This window comes from Calonectris borealis, chromosome 23 (assembly GCF_964195595.1).
Source record: "Calonectris borealis chromosome 23, bCalBor7.hap1.2, whole genome shotgun sequence".
Lineage (NCBI taxonomy): Eukaryota > Metazoa > Chordata > Aves > Procellariiformes > Procellariidae > Calonectris > Calonectris borealis.
In genome coordinates this window covers 8,904,602-8,924,606 of record NC_134334.1, presented here as the reverse complement: position 1 = coordinate 8,924,606, position 20,005 = coordinate 8,904,602, and the positions used below count along the sequence as shown (strand labels likewise).

At 45.4% G+C, this 20,005-nt stretch overlaps 2 protein-coding genes across 8 annotated transcripts in view; both read left to right on the top strand.

Moving 5' to 3' along the window:
* Positions 1-53: 53 nt before the first annotated feature.
* EMC1 (ER membrane protein complex subunit 1) lies at positions 54-11,322 on the top strand. The gene is made up of 23 exons (XM_075172590.1): positions 54-188; positions 367-491; positions 771-836; positions 1,003-1,096; positions 1,553-1,681; positions 1,835-1,961; positions 2,331-2,480; positions 2,844-3,011; positions 3,585-3,656; positions 4,140-4,199; positions 4,445-4,567; positions 4,802-4,898; positions 5,300-5,416; positions 6,349-6,548; positions 6,793-6,942; positions 7,520-7,681; positions 7,917-8,036; positions 8,274-8,411; positions 8,771-8,944; positions 9,108-9,318; positions 9,544-9,628; positions 10,126-10,255; positions 10,480-11,322. Exons 1-23 carry the CDS (start codon positions 109-111, stop codon positions 10,657-10,659), a joined length of 2,958 nt encoding a protein of 985 aa, XP_075028691.1. The 5' UTR covers positions 54-108; the 3' UTR covers positions 10,660-11,322.
* A 205-nt stretch (positions 11,323-11,527) lies between these two features.
* Positions 11,528-20,005, top strand: part of UBR4 (ubiquitin protein ligase E3 component n-recognin 4) — an 89,185-nt gene continuing 80,707 nt past the window's right edge. For 5 of the 7 annotated variants that reach the window (XM_075172585.1, XM_075172584.1, XM_075172583.1 and 2 more), the window contains exons 1-9: positions 11,754-11,925; positions 16,125-16,222; positions 16,819-16,922; positions 17,510-17,639; positions 17,744-17,883; positions 18,222-18,324; positions 18,861-19,002; positions 19,161-19,285; positions 19,872-19,996. In XM_075172585.1, coding sequence (XP_075028686.1) covers positions 11,792-11,925; positions 16,125-16,222; positions 16,819-16,922; positions 17,510-17,639; positions 17,744-17,883; positions 18,222-18,324; positions 18,861-19,002; positions 19,161-19,285; positions 19,872-19,996 — 1,101 coding nt within the window. In that variant the 5' untranslated portion in view covers positions 11,754-11,791. Of the gene's footprint in view, positions 11,926-16,124; positions 16,223-16,818; positions 16,923-17,509; positions 17,640-17,743; positions 17,884-18,221; positions 18,325-18,860; positions 19,003-19,160; positions 19,286-19,871; positions 19,997-20,005 lie in introns of all 7 variants that reach the window. The other 2 variants (XM_075172586.1, XM_075172587.1) reach the window with 1 other exon arrangement.

Here is a 20,005-nt window from a genome sequence, read left to right as displayed (position 1 = left end):
CTGCGTCCACCCGACGGTGCTCACACGGGTTTTCCGCGCAGGCGGCGGCGCGGACAGCCCCGCGGCGCTAAGGCCCCCGCGGCGCCCGGATCGCGGCCGGCCGCTGCCATGGCGGCGGGGCTGTGGGCGCTGCTGCTGCTGCCGCTGGCGGCCGCCGTCTATGAGGACCAAGTGGGCAAGTTCGACTGGTGAGTGCTGGGGGAAAGCCGGGGGTCCCCACCGCGCCGGCGTCCTCCTCCTGCAAGCAGGCGCTGGGCCCGCCGTGCTGCCTCCTGCTGCAGCCGCCCGCCGGGCCTTCCCCCCCCACACCCCCTCAGCGAGGCGCCCCGTTGTCCCGTCTCACCTGCGCTGGGTTTCCTCTCCCAGGAGGCAGCAGTACGTGGGGAAGCTCAAGTTCGCCTCCTTGGAGGCCTCGCAGGGTTCGAAGAAGCTCATCGTGGCCACCGAGAAGAACGTCGTGGCCGCCCTGAACTCCAGGAGCGGTGAAATCCGTGAGTGAAGCGGGGTTTGTTGTGGGGAAAACGCCTGCTGCGCTGGGGCTAACGTGTCAATCGAGTTGCGCCATGTTTTCATACTGGAAAATTATTGCCGGTGATACTGCTGTGTCAGACTGAGAGGATTCAGCTGGCAGTTCAAAAGCTGTTGCTTGGGGCAGGCGGACTGTTCTCTGCATAAGTACATTGCCATAAAGAGACTAGGTTTAAAAATACTAACAAACAAATGCCTGTGGGGGAACAAATCTTGTTCTCCCTTAACTCTGTTTCTTTCAGTGTGGCGCCATGTAGACAAGGGAACCCCCGAAGGAGCCATAGATGCGATGCTGATCCATGGGCAGGGTAAGGAGAACATGCAGATGGTGTGCTGGGCTAGCAGTTGTCCGTGTACGTGGGATCTCAACCACATGTTAGACCACAAGTTGAACTTGCCAGAACTCATTGCCTTGTTCATCTGTGGTGGGATACAAGTTCTTTGTTCATGTCCTTCTTTTCATTTCCTGGGCAGATGCCATCACTGTGTCCAATGCTGGGCGTATTCTGCGTTCCTGGGAGACCAATATCGGAGGGTTGAACTGGGAGACATCCCTGGACACTGGCAGGTAGGCTTTCGTGTTTGCGCTGTATTTTTCTGTTTGTAATGCTGGTCTAGGAAGGAAGAAAGGGGTTGTTGACCTTGTCTGGACTTGCATAATGGAGAAAGATTAGTTAGATGTAAAGTTTCCAAAGTAACATTTGGGTGAATTTACGAATGCCAGAACTTCGCAATTAAATCTAATGCTATTTCTATTTCTTAGCAAACCGGTAAGAGGAAAAGATACGGATTTTTTTCGTACATGGATTTTTTTCTTTAAATATACAGTATGTTAAACGTGCATCTGGTTTGGGGTGTTTGGATTCCAGCCTAATGCTCTCTGTTGAGATCAGCAAGGATAGATAAAGGGGGCTATAAATCGTACTTCAAGATTGATATTAAATGTTTGAAGAAGGTCTTCAGAGTGATTTTTTTTCCTAAAAGAAAATGACTTTTTAACTTACTGTCTCTGACCTGTGCTTAGTTTCCAGGTGGCTCGTTTGGTGGGGCTACAGGACGTGGTGAAGTATGTGGCAGTCCTGAAGAAGGCAGCCATCTCTCTTCACTACCTTTCCAATGGGCACCAGAAATGGGTGGAACACTTACCAGAAAGGTACGAAAATATTTTAAGTAGAAGTGTAAACTTCTGATAGGGAGCCTGTTGCCTTGGAGAGGAAAGGATGCTGTACTTGCATTACGTTTTTGAAAACATTTGGAAACAGTAACGTGAGAAGACGGTGCTTCACGGCTGCTGCTTCTCTTGCAGTGAGAGTACTCAGTACCAGTTGTTGTATTCCCATGGGACTGGAGTGATCCACGTGCTTGGAATCGTTCCCCAGAGCCACTTGAACATTTTAACGTTCAGCGTAGAAGATGGAGAAATTACAAAACAGGTAGTACTTGATTATGGATCCAAAATACTGAATTTGTTAACAAATGTACTTCCAACAAGATGGGCTGGGGTGTGGTGTGGTGTGCAGGGTAATTAATTGTTGTTGTAGTACAGATAAACTTCCCTTTCACTGGCATTGTCTACGGGCCAATAAATGGATTTCACTGCTGAATGCCCTGAAAGCAAAACTTAATTAGACTTGCAGCTGTTCGTCAAGACTATCCTGGAAATCTCAGGCTGATAGATAGTTTCTCCCAGGGTCATGGGTAAAAATAATTCTGACTTAAATTCTTAGTTGTGCCCAAGTTGGTTTTTCGAAGATGATGTGCTGTTGACAACTTCATTTCTTTGTTTATGTCTCGCTTGGCAGGTCAGAGTAGCAGCCCCGTGGCTGAAGAGCTTGAACAGCGTGTGCAGCGTGGTGGGGGAGGCAGTGCTGGTGTGCATGGACATGGACACGCATTCGCTCTATGTTTGCTCCTTGGAGACGGAGCAGGAGATGAAGCAGATCCCGCTGCAGGTGAGAAGTGCTGAAAGAGCATTGCACGTAATTCATTGTCCAGCTGGTTTGGTGCCTGACTGAGCCCGGCAGCATAGGGGTTCTCCTGTCAGTAAACGACAGAATGATTGAGTGGGGTGTGCGGGGGAGCATGATCCGTAACTTGAGGGAAGGGAGAAACACTGTTTGTCTAATCATTTCTTCTGGATTGGTGTCTCCAGAGTTTGCTCCAATGGGAGCCTAGTTCTCCTTGCTTCTGCTGTATGTTTATCCTGACATGGGGAACCTCTTCATGAAGCTTGTATTACTGCTGATAAAAGGAAGGTATTTGTTGCAGTGAAGGAAAAGTTCTTATGAGCACATATGCTTGTCTCCCTTTCACAGTCACTTGACCTGGAGTTCGCTGATGGCTTCCAGCCCAGGGTATTGGCCACTCAGCCCAACGTAATCAGTGCTTCGCGGACTCAGTTCTTCCTGCAGCTGTCTCCGAGCCACTTCTCTTTGCTGCAGTACAAACATGGGCTGCTCAGCCACCTTCGGGACTTCCAGCAGGTAACCAAGAGAAACGTGCTGAAGCGAGAGGGCAAACTACAGCTTAAAATTCTTTAAAATAAATAGCCTTGTACATTTTGAACAAACTGCTGAGCTTCTGATTTCAGTTGTGCTCTTGGCTGCAATACTTGAAAACCATTTGATTTAACTTGTGCTAGCTGCTGAAATATTTCCAGACATCAGTGTGGGTATGCTTTGTGGCTGACAACTGTCAGCGTCGGGGTAGTTTCCTGGTTTTGAGGTGGATAGAGACACACACGTGTCTAAGTGGCTGGTGGTGCAGCAGTACTTTTTGTTAGGCCAGCTGAGAGGTTTTAAAAAGCTCAATAACACTGGACGTAATGGTTCAAAAGCCTGTGGTAGGTCAACTATTTCCATCTTTGAGAAGTATTTTCAGTCTTATAAGAGATAATTTTTTTTTATTTGGTGAGACAATGAAATTTAAAATTTGGCTATGAAATATCATCTGCTTTTAATTCCAGTATGGCTTAATTTGCTGCACAGGTAGTTTTTGGTGGATTTGGAGACTTGCTTGTTTGTTTTATGGTTTCCTGCTGGTTTTTTCCTTTTCAGGCAGCTCTGGTGAGTTTTGCAACGACTGGGGAGAAAACTGTGGCTGCTGTCCTGACCTGCAGGAGTGAACTGGTTAGTACAATTTGCTGTGCTATGTGACCAGCACAGCTCTAGCATGGATAAGCTCTGGGGATGGGTTCCACAAGTGTTCTCCTTCACAGGCCCAGGGATGGGTAGTAACTTGAGGAAGAGGAAGATTTATTTAGCTTCTCAGACATACAAAGACACTGGTAACGCAAGCAGATCTTGATTACATCTAGCGAAGACTACCTCTGCTTGATGAAGCATGCTGTCCTGTGTGCAACCTGTTTCAGACTTGTGTAGGGAGGGCATGTAACCTAGGCATTGGCTTTACTGATCTATAGAACACTTCAGTTCTTAGGGATACCGAACTTAGCAAGGTTTCATTTTTACCAGAAATAGAATCGAATGAACAGAAATGTTTCCTGCCTGTTTTCAGAGTCAAGCTGAGGCTTGTCAGGCACTCAAAACCCTTTTTTTTTATACTCTTATTGGGGTCTGCAACCATGTTATCTCTTCTCATCCTCATTTTAGAAACCTGGAAGTTCTGATGGCCTTCATCCTGGAAGTACTGTGGAGGATTCCCGGAAGCAGGTATAAAGTGTGCATGTTCCCAAGAGTAGCAGAAGTTCCTGACAGTCCATTTTCTTCTTTTGCCTGTGGGAACAGAATGAAAAAGGTGTTACACCATGTTTTTGGAGACTGATGTTTTGCAGCAGCTCCATATAAATAATCTAAAAATATCTTGAAGCCACAGTTCTTGCTCAACAACAAATTCTTCTGCAGAATTTGGTGTGGCATGTATGTTTAACTCAGCTGTTTTCCGCTTCTTGTTACAGGAATCCTTAACCTGTTCCAATCAAACCTACAATATTAATCTCTACCTGGTTGAAACCGGACAAAGGTTGTTGGATACCACAATTACCTTTAACCTGGAGCAGAGCGGTGCCAAGCCACAGCAGGTGAGCAGGGAAAGATTATTTCAGTCCTGTGGTTTATCAGACTTGCGGTACCCTCCGTACCCTGATTTGGCAGGATTGGTAGAGCCCTTCAGACAAGGTGAAAAGCGTTCTGCAGGCACACCGGGTTACTGCATGCAACCACACTGTTTGCTCCTGTTTCACCTGAGAGTTCTGTTTTCTCCAAGGAGATGATGTGATCATTAACCTCACTGTTTTTCTTGCTCTTTTTTCCAGCTCTACATCCAAGTTTTCCTGAAGAAGGATGACTCTGTGGGCTATCGAGCCTTGGTGCAAACAGAAGACCACATGCTAATGTTCCTCCAGCAGCCAGGTAACTGGCAAACAGCTAACCCACTCCATTTTTAACAGTGCACGCCTGTCACTGTAGGACAAGAAGAAAACTCCAAGTCCCAAATGATTGTATTTTATCATTGCTTTCTTTGGAAACTGGCAAAATGAATTTTAACTGTCCTAAGTCCTATAAAAGGTACTGGAGACCCTTTCACCCTCACAAAACATTTCATCTTGTGCAGACAGAGCCTTTGAATTTCATGGGTTTTCTGCAGATTTCAAAACTCTTTTTCTAGGAATTGAGTCTAAGTCCTGTTGTCAATCTTCCTCAAAGTTCCTTCGGAAAAGATCCTCATGGCAAAAATGTTCATTTGCAGAAAGGGTTGAAAGTCCATCTCAGTGACATCAATTTTCCAATATTCTACTCGTATTTCTTTCCAGGAAAAGTTGTATGGAGTAGAGAGGAGTCGCTGGCAGAAGTGGTAAGCTTGGAGATGGTGGATCTACCTCTGACAGGTGCACAGGCTGAGTTGGAGGGAGAATTTGGAAAGAAAGCAGGTAAGCCATAGATTTAGCGGAATTACCTTTGTGAGTTTGTTTTTCTTCCTGAACAAATGTGTTTATTGTTTTCTTTTTCCTCTAAGCTGAGAGTTAGGATTCAAATTTCTACTGATGGCAATTAAAATGAGCAGAAATAAACCCATTTCTGTCTAAACTTTTGAAGTCCAGTGCTAAATGCAGATGGCATGAGCGTATTACATTGTTATATTCAAAAAACAGCAGCAGTGGTAGGAAGGATTTTGGCCTTCTCTCCTAAATGCTTCCCTTTGACCCTTTCTGGAAGACTCATTTGCAATAGCTTTTGTTTTTGCTTTGTTTTGTTTTTTCTTGCTGTCCTGGATGCAGCCATTCAAGGTAACCTCAGACTGCATGCAGTGTTTTCTAATACTTCTGGCTAATGCTTCCTAGTGGAACTTGATCTCCTCTCTGCTTGCTTTCCTCACTGGTGAAATATAGTTGAAGTCCTGCGTTTCGCTCCTTTCGAGAAGCTAAATATAAACCCTGACTGGGCAGAATTAAGTATTTTTTTACTTCAAGGGCTTCTCTTTCTCTGAGTAATGAGTGCAGAGGGAGTTATAGACCTTATAGGTGGGTAAGCTTTAGGTGGGCACTTGCTATGAGTGTACCAGTGAGAAAGAAGGAATTCAAGGGAAAAGGTCAGGTACTCTGCAAGAAGGTTTGCTTTCAGTTGATGAGAGCATCTTTTGGAATGAGCTGTACCACCGTGAAGTGGGAAAAGGTTGGTAAATGCCAGAGCCTATCATAGAAATGATAACTTAACTCTGCTATTCTGGAGTGGGAGGCAGAGGCAAAGAATTGTCATGGGTTCATGCATGGCAGCATTTCTTCTACTGGCTGAGACCACAATTTCGATTGTGGAGTGGGATGTAATGTTTCTTCCCTCGTTATCACTGTTGGTCTCTTTGCAGATGGTTTGCTGGGGATGTTTCTGAAGCGGCTCTCCTCCCAACTTATCCTGCTGCAAGCCTGGACCGCCCATCTTTGGAAGATGTTCTATGATGCCAGGAAACCCCGGAGCCAGATTAAAAATGAGATTAACATTGACAATTTGGCCAGAGATGAATTCAACCTCCAGAAAATGATGGTGATGGTCACCGCTTCGGGAAAGGTGAGGAAGCCAGGGTAGGAATCTGTTTCTAGGCTGTAGCAGAGTCTCAGCTCTGAATTCCCACCCCCATTTTTAACCAGGCTTTGAGCAGAATGTCATGAGAAGATGCGCAGAATGTTTTGTGGTAGCTTTGGAGAGGGACTAAGACTTTTCTGTCTTTGTCATATCCCAAAGAAAGATGCAGTAATTGAGTGCAAGAGATGTATTGTTCTAAACTTTGGCTTTACTGTGTCTCTTTGCTCAGCTTTTTGGTATTGAAAGCAGTTCTGGCACCATCCTGTGGAAGCAGTATCTCAGGAATGTGCGACTGGGCTCCTCCTTTAAGCTGATGGTCCAAAGAACAACCGCCCATTTCCCACACCCTCCACAATGTACCTTGCTCGTTAAGGACAAGGTGAGTCCCTTTCCTCTATCCATTGAACTTGCTTAGCATGGAAATCTGCCCTTTGAAAGGGCGGTAGAAAATATCTTTTTGGGTATTGTCTGGTTATCACTGATGTGGGGACAGGGAGAGAGTGAGAGCTGGAGGGAAGTAGACACACGATCCTAAAAAATTTAAGGATGCTAATTTTGAAGGCTTTTATTGAAACAAATAATTTCACCCAGTTTCTGTGGTTGTGTGAGATAAGTCATGTGTGGTCTCCATTAGCTAGGCGACAACAGCTGTCCTTTAGCTAGCTGCAGGATGTTTTGTACTCCATACAGGAGGGAGGAGGAGAAATTATTAGGTGTTGAGACTGCTTCAGCAGGTGGCAGGTAGGATTTAGTTAAAGCTGTGAACACCGTGTTATGCCACGGTGTGGTTTTGATAGAGAAATATGGGACAGAGTATATGGGTGTCCAAACAGAATATTTTGAGGATGGAATAGCTGAATCCAGGGTATGAATAGTTGACACCATCAGGTAGCAGGTAGAAAACCAGCTCTTTTGTCTGCCTTGGAAAAAGTTTTGTGTCTTGTTTCTTTTTTTAGGAAACCAAAAAGAGCTTTCTCTATGTCTTTAACCCCATCTTCGGGAAGAGAAGTCAAGTAGCTCCCCCTGTTCTGAAGCGTCCAATTCTTCAGACTTTGCTTCTGCCTATTATGGATCAAGACTATGCCAAAGTACTACTCTTGATCGATGATGAGTACAAGGTAACTTGCTTTGTCTGGAGGCAATTTTCTTCATGTTCTGGTTAATTGTTCCCCTCCCTTTTGGAGCAAGATAAAAAAAATGCCGTTGAGTCACATTTCACACAAAACTATGAAGTTACTCTGGTAAGACAGACCTTATCCTGGTAGACATGTTTGAAATAATCTTTCTGTGTTGTGGGTTGTTTTTTTGTGCATCAGTTGGTTTTTATCCTGTGTTTCAATTCTTCTTTTCCAGGTTACAGCTTTCCCAGCAACTAAAAACGTCCTTCGCCAGTTAGAAGAAATAGCCCATTCTATCTTTTTTTATCTAGTTGATGCTGAGCAGGGAAAACTCTCTGGATTCAGGCTGAAAAAGGTATGGAAGACTCGTTACAGTCTAAGTGACATCACTTTCCTAAATGTTCTCTGGATAATGGTAGATCTCTTATTTGGTGTATGGAGTTTTGCTCAGAATAGAAACAGTTCAGCCTCAAAATCTGCCTAGGAAACTTTTAAAATTCAAAAGCAGAGCAAGCTCCCTGCATCTTAGTGGTGGAGATGGTGTCTTCTGAGGACAAGATAAAACCTCCTACGTCATGCTTTTTTCTTGCAGGACCTGACAACAGAGGAGAGTTGGGAGGTGATCATACCCACCGAAGTACAGAGGATAGTGACTGTGAAAGGGAAGAGGTCCAATGAGCACGTGCACTCCCAGGGCCGTGTGATGGGAGACCGCAGCGTTCTCTATAAGGTGCCGTTGGAACTTTTTGTTGACGTGTTATCTCGCGGGAAGATCTCAGCACTGTTTCTAGGCACTACGTTGAGATTCACTGCCCTGTGGTGCCATTTTTTCTCTATATGCATCAGTGTCCATAACCCTCTGTGGAAGTTGCTAATTTTGGTGGAGATTTCTTTTACAAAATGTTTTCATGCAGCAATTAAGTTAGTTGAACATCTGATGATGGGGAAGTAGCTACTTGATTTCTTAAGGTGATTTGTGTTAATAAGATACTTTCTTTGTTATATGCCTAGTCCCAGATGAAATGCAGATTAAACAAGGTGCCTGTGGCACTAAAGTGGGGGTCTCAGTTGTTTTTTCTTTTTCTCTAGTCCTTGAATCCAAACCTGCTTGCTGTGGTGACAGAGAGCACAGATACGCATCATGAGCGCACTTTCATTGGAATATATCTGATTGATGGAGTCACAGGCAGGATCATCCACTCGTCAGTACAGAAGAAAGCAAAGGGACCTGTCCACATTGTTCATTCAGAGAACTGGGTGGTGGTAAGAAGTTACTCTTATCTTCTCGTTCTTTACGTTTGGGAGGTAGGGGCAGTTGCTGAACCTGCATGGACAAGACATTTTGACCATTCTTTGTGACTTCCTGCTACTTCTGTATTATTGACTCTGTTTGCCCCGTATTCCTAAAAATCTTCCCTCGTTTCAGTACCAGTACTGGAACACAAAGGCACGTCGGAACGAGTTCACTGTGCTGGAGCTGTATGAGGGGACGGAGCAATACAATGCCACAGCCTTCAGCTCCCTTGACCGCCCGATTTTACCTCAGGTTCTCCAGCAGTCTTATATCTTCCCATCTGCTATCAGTGCCATGGAGGCCACCATCACCGAGCGAGGCATCACCAGCCGTCACTTGCTCAGTAAGTACATGCTGCTCTGTTCTGAATGCTTTTATGCTACCTGCATGAGCCAGGTTTCACACTGAAAACCAAGCAAAATGCAGTTTGCTGCCAAAAATCTTGCCTGTGGGCTGCCCTGGAGTCCTGGCAAGGGCAAGGATAAGCACCAAGAGAGCATTTATGTTAGCTGTTAGAAAATGCTGCCAGAAATGGCCGTTTTTAAGATTAATTTCTTTTCATGCACAGTTGGGCTTCCCTCCGGGGCCATCCTCTCCCTTCCAAAAGCTCTACTGGATCCTCGCCGCCCAGAGATCCCTACGGAACAAAGCAGGTAAAGGCAGGCGTGATAACCACTGTTCCTGGACAGCTTGGAAGAGGGAGGGATTTTGTGTTTAATACGGTAGCGTGAAGTAGAACAACTTGTCCTGGACAGATTTAGGGCAATTCTTGCATGAAATTAAACGAGGTTGCTTTGTTCCCAGCCTGTGACGATGGAATACATTTGTCTGTAACGCAGCAGGTCTTACCATTAGCAAAACCAGGCTGTTGTCTGCACTCTGAGAAGTAGCAGTCAGAGCACCTGTCTGAAGTTTTTTAGAATGACACTTATTTTTAAAACTTTAGAAGCCTAAAAGGAGGGTGCTGCAGTGTAGTCTGACCCAGCAGGCGTGTTTGATTTTCATCTTGAGGCAAAAATGAATCTGCACTGGGGAAAGCTGCTAAATTTGCTGGTTTAGGTCAGCTTATGATGATCGGACTAGGAAACACAGATGATGTCCTTCATGTGCTGTTTGATTGCCTGTTGATTTCTCTTTAAATGCCTTTCAGAGAAGAGAACCTGATTCCGTACTCCCCTGATGTGCAGATCCATGCCGAGAGGTTTATCAACTACAATCAAACCATATCCCGAATGAGAGGGATCTATACAGCCCCCTCCGGCCTAGAGTCTACTTGTTTGGTGAGTAGAGGGCAGAGGCTTCCGCGAAGGGCCATGGAGTCTGGGGTAGAGCAGCATGATACCGAAGCCTGGGGCAGGCAGATCTGTAACTTCCGATCATGTGGCTGCTCAGCGCTTAAACACTTCTTCTTTTGGTCAGAACTATAGACCTGAGTCAATCATTTTTGATGTATCTGGTTTTCTGCTGGAAGATGCATTACCAGCTCATGATGTCATCTCTTTAGGTTGTTGCGTATGGCCTGGACATCTACCAGACCCGAGTGTACCCATCGAAGCAGTTTGATGTCCTGAAAGACGACTATGACTACGTGCTGATAAGCAGCGTCCTCTTCGGGCTGGTTTTTGCTACTATGATCACAAAGAGACTGGCTCAGGTGAAGCTGCTGAACCGTGCCTGGCGGTAAGGCTGCGGGTGAAGGGAAGGCTGAGGCTGCAAAGGTACCTGAGATTTGGACTGGCTGAAGATCTGCCACCCACAGCATTGCCGCTGGGTTCAGTTAGAAATTCCAGCTTGCGTGACTGATGGACGCAAACTCTATATTACATTTTTGCAGGAAGATATTTGGGAGGAAAAGCTGCTAGCGCAACAAAACGATGTGCTTGCCTACATGTCTTCTGGTGAGAAGAAATGGAAGAGAGATGGAAAAGAGACATCGGTCTGTTATGACTAAAAAAGACATCTCCCAGACCTCTGTTAAAGCCCTAAAACCTGCCACCTCGTCGTCTCCCCAATGTTGGTGAAGATAATACTAAGGACGTGTGTCCTCTTGATCCCCGCCTCTTCCTCAGCGCCAGCGCGACTAGCGTTGGCGAGAGCAGGGTCCAGGGGTTGCCGGCTGGCGTGGGAAGGCCAGACTTGGCTGGGAAAGGGCGAGCTCCTGTCTGCGGGGCTGGGAGGAGGGGGGGAGGCTGGGTCATCGCCTTAGAAGGTTGAAATGGTGTGGATGGCGGTGGGAACGGCCTCATCCGGTCCCTCAGCTGCGTTGCAGGGGCGTGGGAGGAATTTGAATGTGAAGTCTCTCCATGTTCTTTATTTATTGTGATGATAACGTTCGTTTTTAAAACTCTCCCGTATTTGGTGTACAACACTGGCGTGAAGGCTCGGGAGCGAAGGACCTCGCGCCGTTTCCCCTCCGGACAGCGGCTGTTAATTCTTTGTACGGATGTAAATCGTCGCAGCCCAGGCTGTGCCCCGGTGAGGGGCCGTGTCCCGTCAGCCGCCGCCCCGCGTGCCGATCGCCTCCACGACCGCCGGTGCCTCGGCCCGCTCCGCGCCTGGCCCCGCGGATGCGCCACCGCGCATGCGCGCTCCCCCGCCCGTCAGGCACGCTCACAGCGCATGCGCCGCCAGCAAAGTTGCTGACTCATGTACTGCGCAGGCGCTCGGGCCGGGCCCTCCTCTTCCAATCGGGAGGCGCGGCGCGCGCGTGGGCTGTGGGTCACTTCCTGTCTCGCGGCGCGTGGGGGGGGGAGGCACTTCCGGCCCGCCGTCCCCCTCCGCCGCCGCGGCCCCCCCTCGCCCAGCGGAGCGGCAAGATGGCGGCGGGCGGCGGCGCGGGGGCCGCGGCGGAGCCGGGCTGGGAGGTGGCCGTGCGACCGTTGCTCTCCGCCTCCTACTCGGCCTTCGAGATGAAGGAGCTCCCGCAGCTGCTCGCCTCGGTTATCGAGAGGTGAGGGCTCACCTGCCCGCGCCGGGGTCCGGGGGGGGCGGCCCGGGCCCTGCCTCCCCTCAGCGCCGTTCCCTCAGGGCGGGTGCCCGGCGGCGGGGAGCCCCTCGGAGCGAGCGCCGGGGAGGTACCGCTGGCGGTAGCCGGTGGGGGGCTGCGGGGAGCGGCTGAGGAGCGTCCCTGCAAGGTGCTGGGCAGAGGGGACAGCGGCGGGGCCGGGCCGGTGGCCAGGGGCTGCTGGGGAAAAAGGGAGCCCCGAGCAGCGTCCTGGGAGTTACTCACGCCCAGCCTCCTCCCGGTTTCCTGGGGACTGGGAGGCTCTCGAGGTGGTGCCCTTGGGACCTAATAAGCGGGGATGAGGATGCACGCCCGGCTGTTCGCGTTGGCTGCTGCTCGGCCACGGCAAAAGCACCTTTGACAGTTACCCCGCGGAGAGGCTTCGGGACTGTTCTTGCATTTTTGCTGTTGTTCAAGCGTGTTACGCTTTTGCAGGCTGTGCGGTGAAAATCGTTCTCTCACCTGGCCTCTCCTCTGGTGACAGGCTCGTGGGGGGCCGTTGTATGGCACTGACTTCCTTTTAGGTTTCTACCACTGAAATACTGCTTTAAGTGTTTTAAGGAGAAGTGAAGCTAAAGCAGATCAAGTCTGCCTTTTCTTAACCAGAAAGGTTAGACTCGGTGCATGAGAGCACTCATTGGAGCTATTTAATTTAGCTTATAGCTTATTTTATGATCTAAAACACTAGGTATGAATGCTACATTATGCTCAGTTACAAAGATAAAACCCTGACCACAATAAGTTGTTAGGAAACAAAAAATAAACACTGTGCTAAGGAAGATAATAAAGTAAAGCCTTGTGGTGTTTTGCTTAATATAGAATGGCTGAGCATACAAACAACGGATGCTTCAGATTAACATTCTATGCCTGTATACATATAGTAGTGGTTCACCTAGAAACCTGCATATACTCAATATTTATGTGATTTGGGCAGTTCTTAGGCTAATCTTTCTTTTAGGGACCGCTTCAGCTTTGCTTTTCCTTGTGGCGCTCCGCTGTCACTGTGCCTAAAGTTTGTTATCGGAGTGTTTCAGCAGAAGTATCACAGAAACGCTTAAGTGGATGCACTTGACTTTTGGGAGAGGTCTGTTTCCTCCATTAGTGGGAACGATGGTTCCGTTTTCCACTTGAGACAGCAGTTTGTTGCCTTTAGCGCTGCCCTGAGGTTTGAGTTGTGTGCCTGATGCTGACTGCGTTTCAGACCCAGCAGGATTTAATGCGAGCGCAAGGCCTGTGGAGTCTTGCAGGATGGTATTTTTTCTTTCATGCCTTGATATAACGTGTGGCAAATCACGGAGGAAAACCAGCTTGTTCATGTTTGGAGCCATGCTGCTCCGTTCTGAACAAATAATCTATCTTTAGATTTCTAATCTAAAATATTTTATCTGTTCAACTTATTTTTAGAAGATGATTGTTAGCTCTTGTAGTGCTACTGTTGGTTGACACCATCCGCAAAGTGGCTGGATTTCCCGTTAAATAAATGTGGTGCAATGGCAGCGAAATCGCTAACATTTTTCTTTTCAAAATAAATTAATAAACTCCTTTTCTTGACAACTCTTATATTTCATTTTTAGCATTATCAAGCTACTGGAATTCTGCTGTTAGCAGGTATATTCAAGAACTGATAGGCTTTGGCCTCTAATTTTACATAAATTACTGCAATGCTGACTTGGAAAGATGCAACGGAAGTGGAACACGATTTACAAACTCTGTGACCGTCAGATGAGGCTGGTTTTCAGGGAGGGGTTTTCACTAGGGGAGAACTCCTGCACCTGCTGCTGTGCCTTTTCAAGGAAGAGGCTGCTTTTGTGCCCGCTGCCTTACATAAAGGCTCTATTTCGGGCCAGATTTGGAAGCAGAACTGAGAAAGGAGGTGGTATTTATTGCCAACATGTTATATTTGATATTGACACAGAGGCTTCTCGCTTAGCGTGAGTAATGGTTTTCCCTGGGAAGCAAATGTTATTTAAGCAATAAATCAAAATACAATAGGCAAAAGTTATTATTAAACGTCACCATATATGTAGAGTAACACTCTAGCACATCACAGATCAAGCTGTTATCTTCTATTCATGTTTATTTGCAAGGACTTGATGATTTGTTGACAGATGCTTTCCACTTTTCACTACCATAACAACTTATTTTAATAGAACTCAAGCCTCTTCTTGCCCAATCCAGATGAAAATCCCTATCTTGTTCTGGTTTCTGCACCTTGGTGTTCTTATAGCTCGTGGGTATTGTGTCTTGCACAGCGTGACCTATACAGCAGAACAGTAATTGAGGAGCCGCCAATTTCTCCTGTACTCTATTATTCCCAAATTGTTCTCTAAAAATACATTGCTTACACCTACTGCTGCTGATTTATAGTTGGGCATAAAGAGGCAGGTGAGCAAAATTAGTGTCTGAAACATAAGAGAGTATGAACTTTTTTGCACGTTCAGTCTCTGGCTCATTACCCGTCAGTGCACTTCTGGCAGGAGATGGCGAGGTGAAGCCTGGTGAGTGAGACGTTAAAACTCAGTCGTGTTACGCTGCTGAATATCTTCAAGTAAAGCCTCTTGCTTCATAACAGCTACTTTGCTATTTCAGCTTTTCGGGTAGACTAAATAAAAAAAAAAAATCTCAGAACTAGGAAATCAAAGCTGCAAAGCTGTTGAGTATTTCTTGCTGTTCATTTTTCCAGAAGAAATGATATATTCTACAGTTTCTTCTGTTTCAGCCACATCTCCCGTTATGACTGGAAATGGTGACTTAGGATAGAAAAAGGGAAGGTGACTGGGCATAAATTGGGCGCTGTTCAGGTCAGCAGGGAATGGTGTGTCCTCTTCCTCCTCCCACCCTGCCAAAGCTGGCATCGTTGTGTGCGGGTGGGTGAAGGGGATACCTGGGTTCATTTTGCCATGCTCGGCAGCAGCGCTAGTCATTGCCAAACTTGAGAAATCATCGTTTTAGTTGGGTATAGTGTGCCGTGATAGCCTGGTGCCCCCTGCTCCCCACCGCCCCTCCAGAAATAAACTCTGTTGCCAGAGGTGGAGAAGGCTGTGTTTTGAGAGATAAAGTGGCTAGTGAAGTTCAGCCGTATAATCTGTTCTTCCAACCTGCTCATTCACATCATTGAATGAAAGTTTTCATCATCTGAAAATGTGAAAGAAATTAATTTAAGCATTTAGTAGACATATGTCCGCATCTCTTAGTTTTGTCGCAGGAAGAATCAAGGGCAGGACTAGCTATAGAGGCAGAGCTGTGTTTCTGTTCTCAAGGTGGTTGTCTTCAGGTTTCTGTGCAAATGGGATGTGGTGTGATACTTTACTGCAGCAGCCTTTAACATGTCATTTCTGTGCATAAATAGATGTTTTCCGTGGCCAGCGAGCCTCACTGAGAAACCTCAGAGACTTGACTTTTAGTGTGTTGATGCGTACTTTGCTTTACAATTTTTACTTTTGGTTTGAGTTGACATTGCATTTTCACTGGCTCTGAGCTTTGTGTTGATTTCTGTGTGGGGCAAAATGATGCAGATCTCTGAGGTGGCAAGTCTCTACCCATGAGGCTGATTACCTCAGTTTTTCTCTGCTGTGTGTTACCTGCCAAAAGTCTTTACTCCCCAGCTTGTTGCAGATGCTGCTGTTGTGTATTTGTTGTTATTATGCAATTGCCTGTTTTGATCCTTCTGTTTTGCAGAATTGCATATATTCCAGTTGACTCCGTGCCTTGACAGAAAGGGAATGTCTGTGCTCCAGTCCTGGCAAATCCTGCCTAGCGTTAGCAGAACAAACAGTCCAAACTTTATGGGCAGCAGAGTTTAGAATAACTTAAAGATTAATGAACCTCCGACTGGGAGAGCGATTGTTAAAGGGGCTGACTTGTTGATGAAACATCTGCAGTATTGGAATTATTTCCTTAAATTTCCTGTGTGGATAGCAATGCTGATGCTGTGACCTGTCTGCTGCTGGAGGACTCAGTCCTGAGGACATGGGAAATGGGACACAAGGGAGAGGATTCTGTTCCCAAAACTTTGATTTGGAAAGAGCGTGTGATTTTAATGATCTTGTCTTACATCTGTTAATAGAAATAACATATTCTGAGTGTTGTGTGGTGCCGCTATTGTGCTGTATGCAATTGACATATCTCTTATTCTCCTGTTGCAGTGAATCTGAAATCCTGCACCATGACAAACAATATGAGCCTTTTTACTCTTCCTTCGTTGCACTTTCTACGCATTACATCACTACTGTGTGTGGTCTAAGTAAGTGTTCCCCGTCCTTTGCTTCTCTTGCTCTTGTGTTATGACTAGGATATAGTAAAGCAAACTAGAACTGTTGTCCTTTTGGTATTTGTCTCGAGCCCTCTTTCTGAATCAGACTTTAAGACAGAGCACGCGCGGCCAGCGTTGCTAGCTTTTATACTGGCAAAATGTCGATTCAGATGGAAAGGGAAACTTGTCGATAGGAGTATTTGGCCACCAAGTACTGGACAGCGTTGACTTTTTGATTATTCATGGCCTGATTTCATTTAAGGAAAATAATTTTTGGTCAAATGAAGTGTTAAATCCATTTTCAGGATTTTTAGATTATTCTTTAGCAGTTATGTTACTATGTTGGAATTAATGATCAAAACATTAATTACCTTGTCTGGGTAGAAGGTATTATTCTTGCTTTACTGACATTTCTTGTGTTACATTTTAATGAGACTGAATTTATATTGCATCTGTGTGTTAAGCATGATAGATTGTGTATGTGTGCGGGTTGCATATCATTCTGTTTTATTGAAAGCATTAAGAACATCTTACAATGAATTATTTAAAAAATTGTACTGAGTGATGTAAGCATCTGCTTTTTTCAGTACCCAGAAACCAATTGCAATCAGTGGCAGCTGCATGTAAAGTCCTGATTGAATTCTCACTGCTGCGTCTTGAGAACCCAGATGAAGCATGTGCTGTTTCACAGGTGAGCACAGATGTTGACCGTGTGGGCAAGCCTGTGTACAAAAATGGACTTCGGCCTCTAATTCTGAAATATTTGCTCTAATGTTGCATAAAGCAAAATTAAGGGGTACTGCTTCAGTAGAGACTTATACCTGCTGAATCTTTCCTCTGCATTCTTTACTCAGAATTTCAGCTTGTGAGCAAGCTGCTCAAAACTGTTCATTGAGTTTTTAAAGATGGATTCTTCCCCAGTTGTATTTTAGTCTTCTGGGAAAGCTTAAATCTATTTCAAAGAGGAAAGACACGTGAGAAGTGTTCACATAATGTAGCTTCTGATAGGGCTGGCTTTAAGCCTTCGTGTGTCATAGGAGAGAGAGCTTTTCCAGATGTTTTTCTATAACAAGCACATGGGACAACGTTAGCGACCTGAATTACCTGCAAATTACCATCACGATCTTTGGTATGAGATCAGAGTGGATTCTAGATGTTGCAGTAGCCTTACTAGCTGAAGTTGCAGTACTCTTAATGCAGCTGCTTAGAATAAACAATATTGAGGAATAATTGGAATCAAGCGAGTTTAAATTGTACTTGATGTCTTTTTCTTTATAGAAACACCTCATTCTACTGATAAAGGGGCTATGCACGGGCTGCAGCCGCCTAGATCGAACTGAAATTATTACCTTCACAGCAATGATGAAATCGGCCAAGCTGCCTCAGACTGTCAAAACCCTCTCTGATGGTAAGTGTTTTAATTTATGGTTATATCACTGTGGCACTTGAGTTAGGCATTGAAAATACTATCTTTTTGGTGTATGAAATGATGTTTTGCTGTTTCCCCTGCAGTGGAGGACCAGAAGGAACTGGCCTCCCCGGTGAGTCCAGAACTAAGACAGAAAGAAGTGCAGATGAACTTCCTCAATCAGTTGACATCAGTCTTTAACCCTAGAGTCTCATCTTCACCATCTATCGTGCCAGAGACACAGGTAAACAAGCAGCCCTAAAACAGAAGCAGTATGAATTTTAGCATTAATAACATTGGTGCAGGCAAGGACAGAGGGCAGTAAGTGGTAGTTTTTAATACACATGTGTAAAGAAAACCTTTCTTAAATACTTAAATCCTGCTTGCATGTTGATGAATGGCAAATGAGAAAATACTGTTTGCATTGTATTGGCAATAGTAGTTTTGGAAGCTAATGTTCAGTGATATTCATAGCTCTTCTGAATTCTGCTGCTGATGCGCCTTGCTGCTGTATAGAGGCTTACTGCAATACCGTATATTTTTAATGCTTCCATGATATATTTAGTATGTGCTTGCTTTTAGGTGGAAGGAGAGAGCGAGGATCAAGCTTCCACAGATCAAACCTCTGCGGCAAAGACAAAAAGTATATTCATCGCTCAGAATGTAGCCAGCCTGCAAGAACTTGGTGAGAATCAGCTTTTTAGCATCGGGGAAAAAAATGCTAGAGCAAATGACTCTCCAGTGTTACACCTTAGAGCTCTGAATGGGAAGAAGCTTCCTGACCTAAAGCGTTTGTTCTTTAGGACTCACTCGGCTGCGTGCTGATGTTGCCAAGGGAGGTTGTGGCTGTAATGTATTTTTCTTCATTGCAGAGGCGATGAACTCATTATATTTGTATGTAGTAGCTTTGTTTTTTGGGGAAAAAAAGGTGAATGGTATAAAATAGCCTATGGGATGGATTACTGAGCAGGTGTGAATTAGACCTGGTGTGCCACGTAACATGCACACAGAGCTTTGTGACACCCGTTACAAGTAGTGGCTGAAAACTTCACCATCTGCTTTGTGTGTTGTAAACTAGTCTTTATCCTATTGCCTCATCTATGATGATATTTTCTCATCACAAAGAATAATTAAGTCAATTAGTGATGACCGTTAAATCTGTTCTGCTTAGAAGCCCTTCCATGGAACAGTAAAAATAACACTGCTATTTTTGTTTGGTAGGTGGCTCTGAAAAACTGCTGAGAGTGTGCTTGAATCTCCCATACTTTTTGCGATACATAAATCGATTTCAGGATGCAGTGTCAGCCAACTCATTTTTTATTATGCCAGCCACAGTGGCAGATGCCACTGCTGTTCGCAATGGGTAAGAGTCTGTCGTCACTCTTCTTTGGTAGATGCTGGGTACACTGTATGAGAGAAAATAACTGTGCTAGCTATGCAGTATCAGTGATTGTGCTGCTCCTGTGAGCTGCCTGATGTGTACGTTGCATCGCTGAACCTTGACATGTGTCGTTACTATAGATTTCATTCGCTGGTAATAGATGTGACCATGGCACTGGATACTCTGTCTTTGCCCGTATTGGAGCCCCTGACACCCACGCGTCTCCAAGATGTGACTGTTCTTGCTCTCAGCTGTCTCTATGCAGGTAAATGGATTTCCTATATTTTCTTTGGAGCTTTAAGTCACTCTCGCTTTTGCTCTGCTTTGTTACCTGCACGTTTGAGGCTCAGTCCACAAGTAGCCTTTATTTCTCATGAATTTGAAAGCTATGCAGCACACTGCATAGTCTGGTGACTGGGTTAATAGGAAAATTGTGACGCTGAAATTCTGCGAATGTTCTCGTCAGTATCTGAGAGAAAGACTGAGTGACTCAACATCTTCTTAATAGCCTGTGATTTCTGCTCTTTTTTTTTTTATGTTCAGAGCATAATATATTTTTGCAATGCTTATAGCTTTGAGTATGAAGATTGCCTTAAAAATGGTATTGAATTACATGGTCAAACATTTCCTCATTTAATTGTTCTCACACATTTCTGTAGGACAAAGCTTCACTCTTTTGGGGGTACTTCAGAAAGATTTTTTTAATCTGTCAGCTGTAATACTCAGTATTCCCAGCTCCGTCAAGTTTTATGGGCTTGTTTGATACTGGTTGTTTTAACGTACTAAGTAGGAACACTGAGTCCCGAGACTGGCTCTTAGTAAGAATGTTACCTCCGCTTGTTTTCAATCAGGTGTGAGTGTGGCAACTTGCATGGCCATCCTGCACGTGGGTAGCACTCAACAGGTACGAACTGGGTCAACAAGTTCCAAAGAAGAAGATTATGAAAATGATGCTGCTACTATTGTACAGAAATGTGTAAGTAGA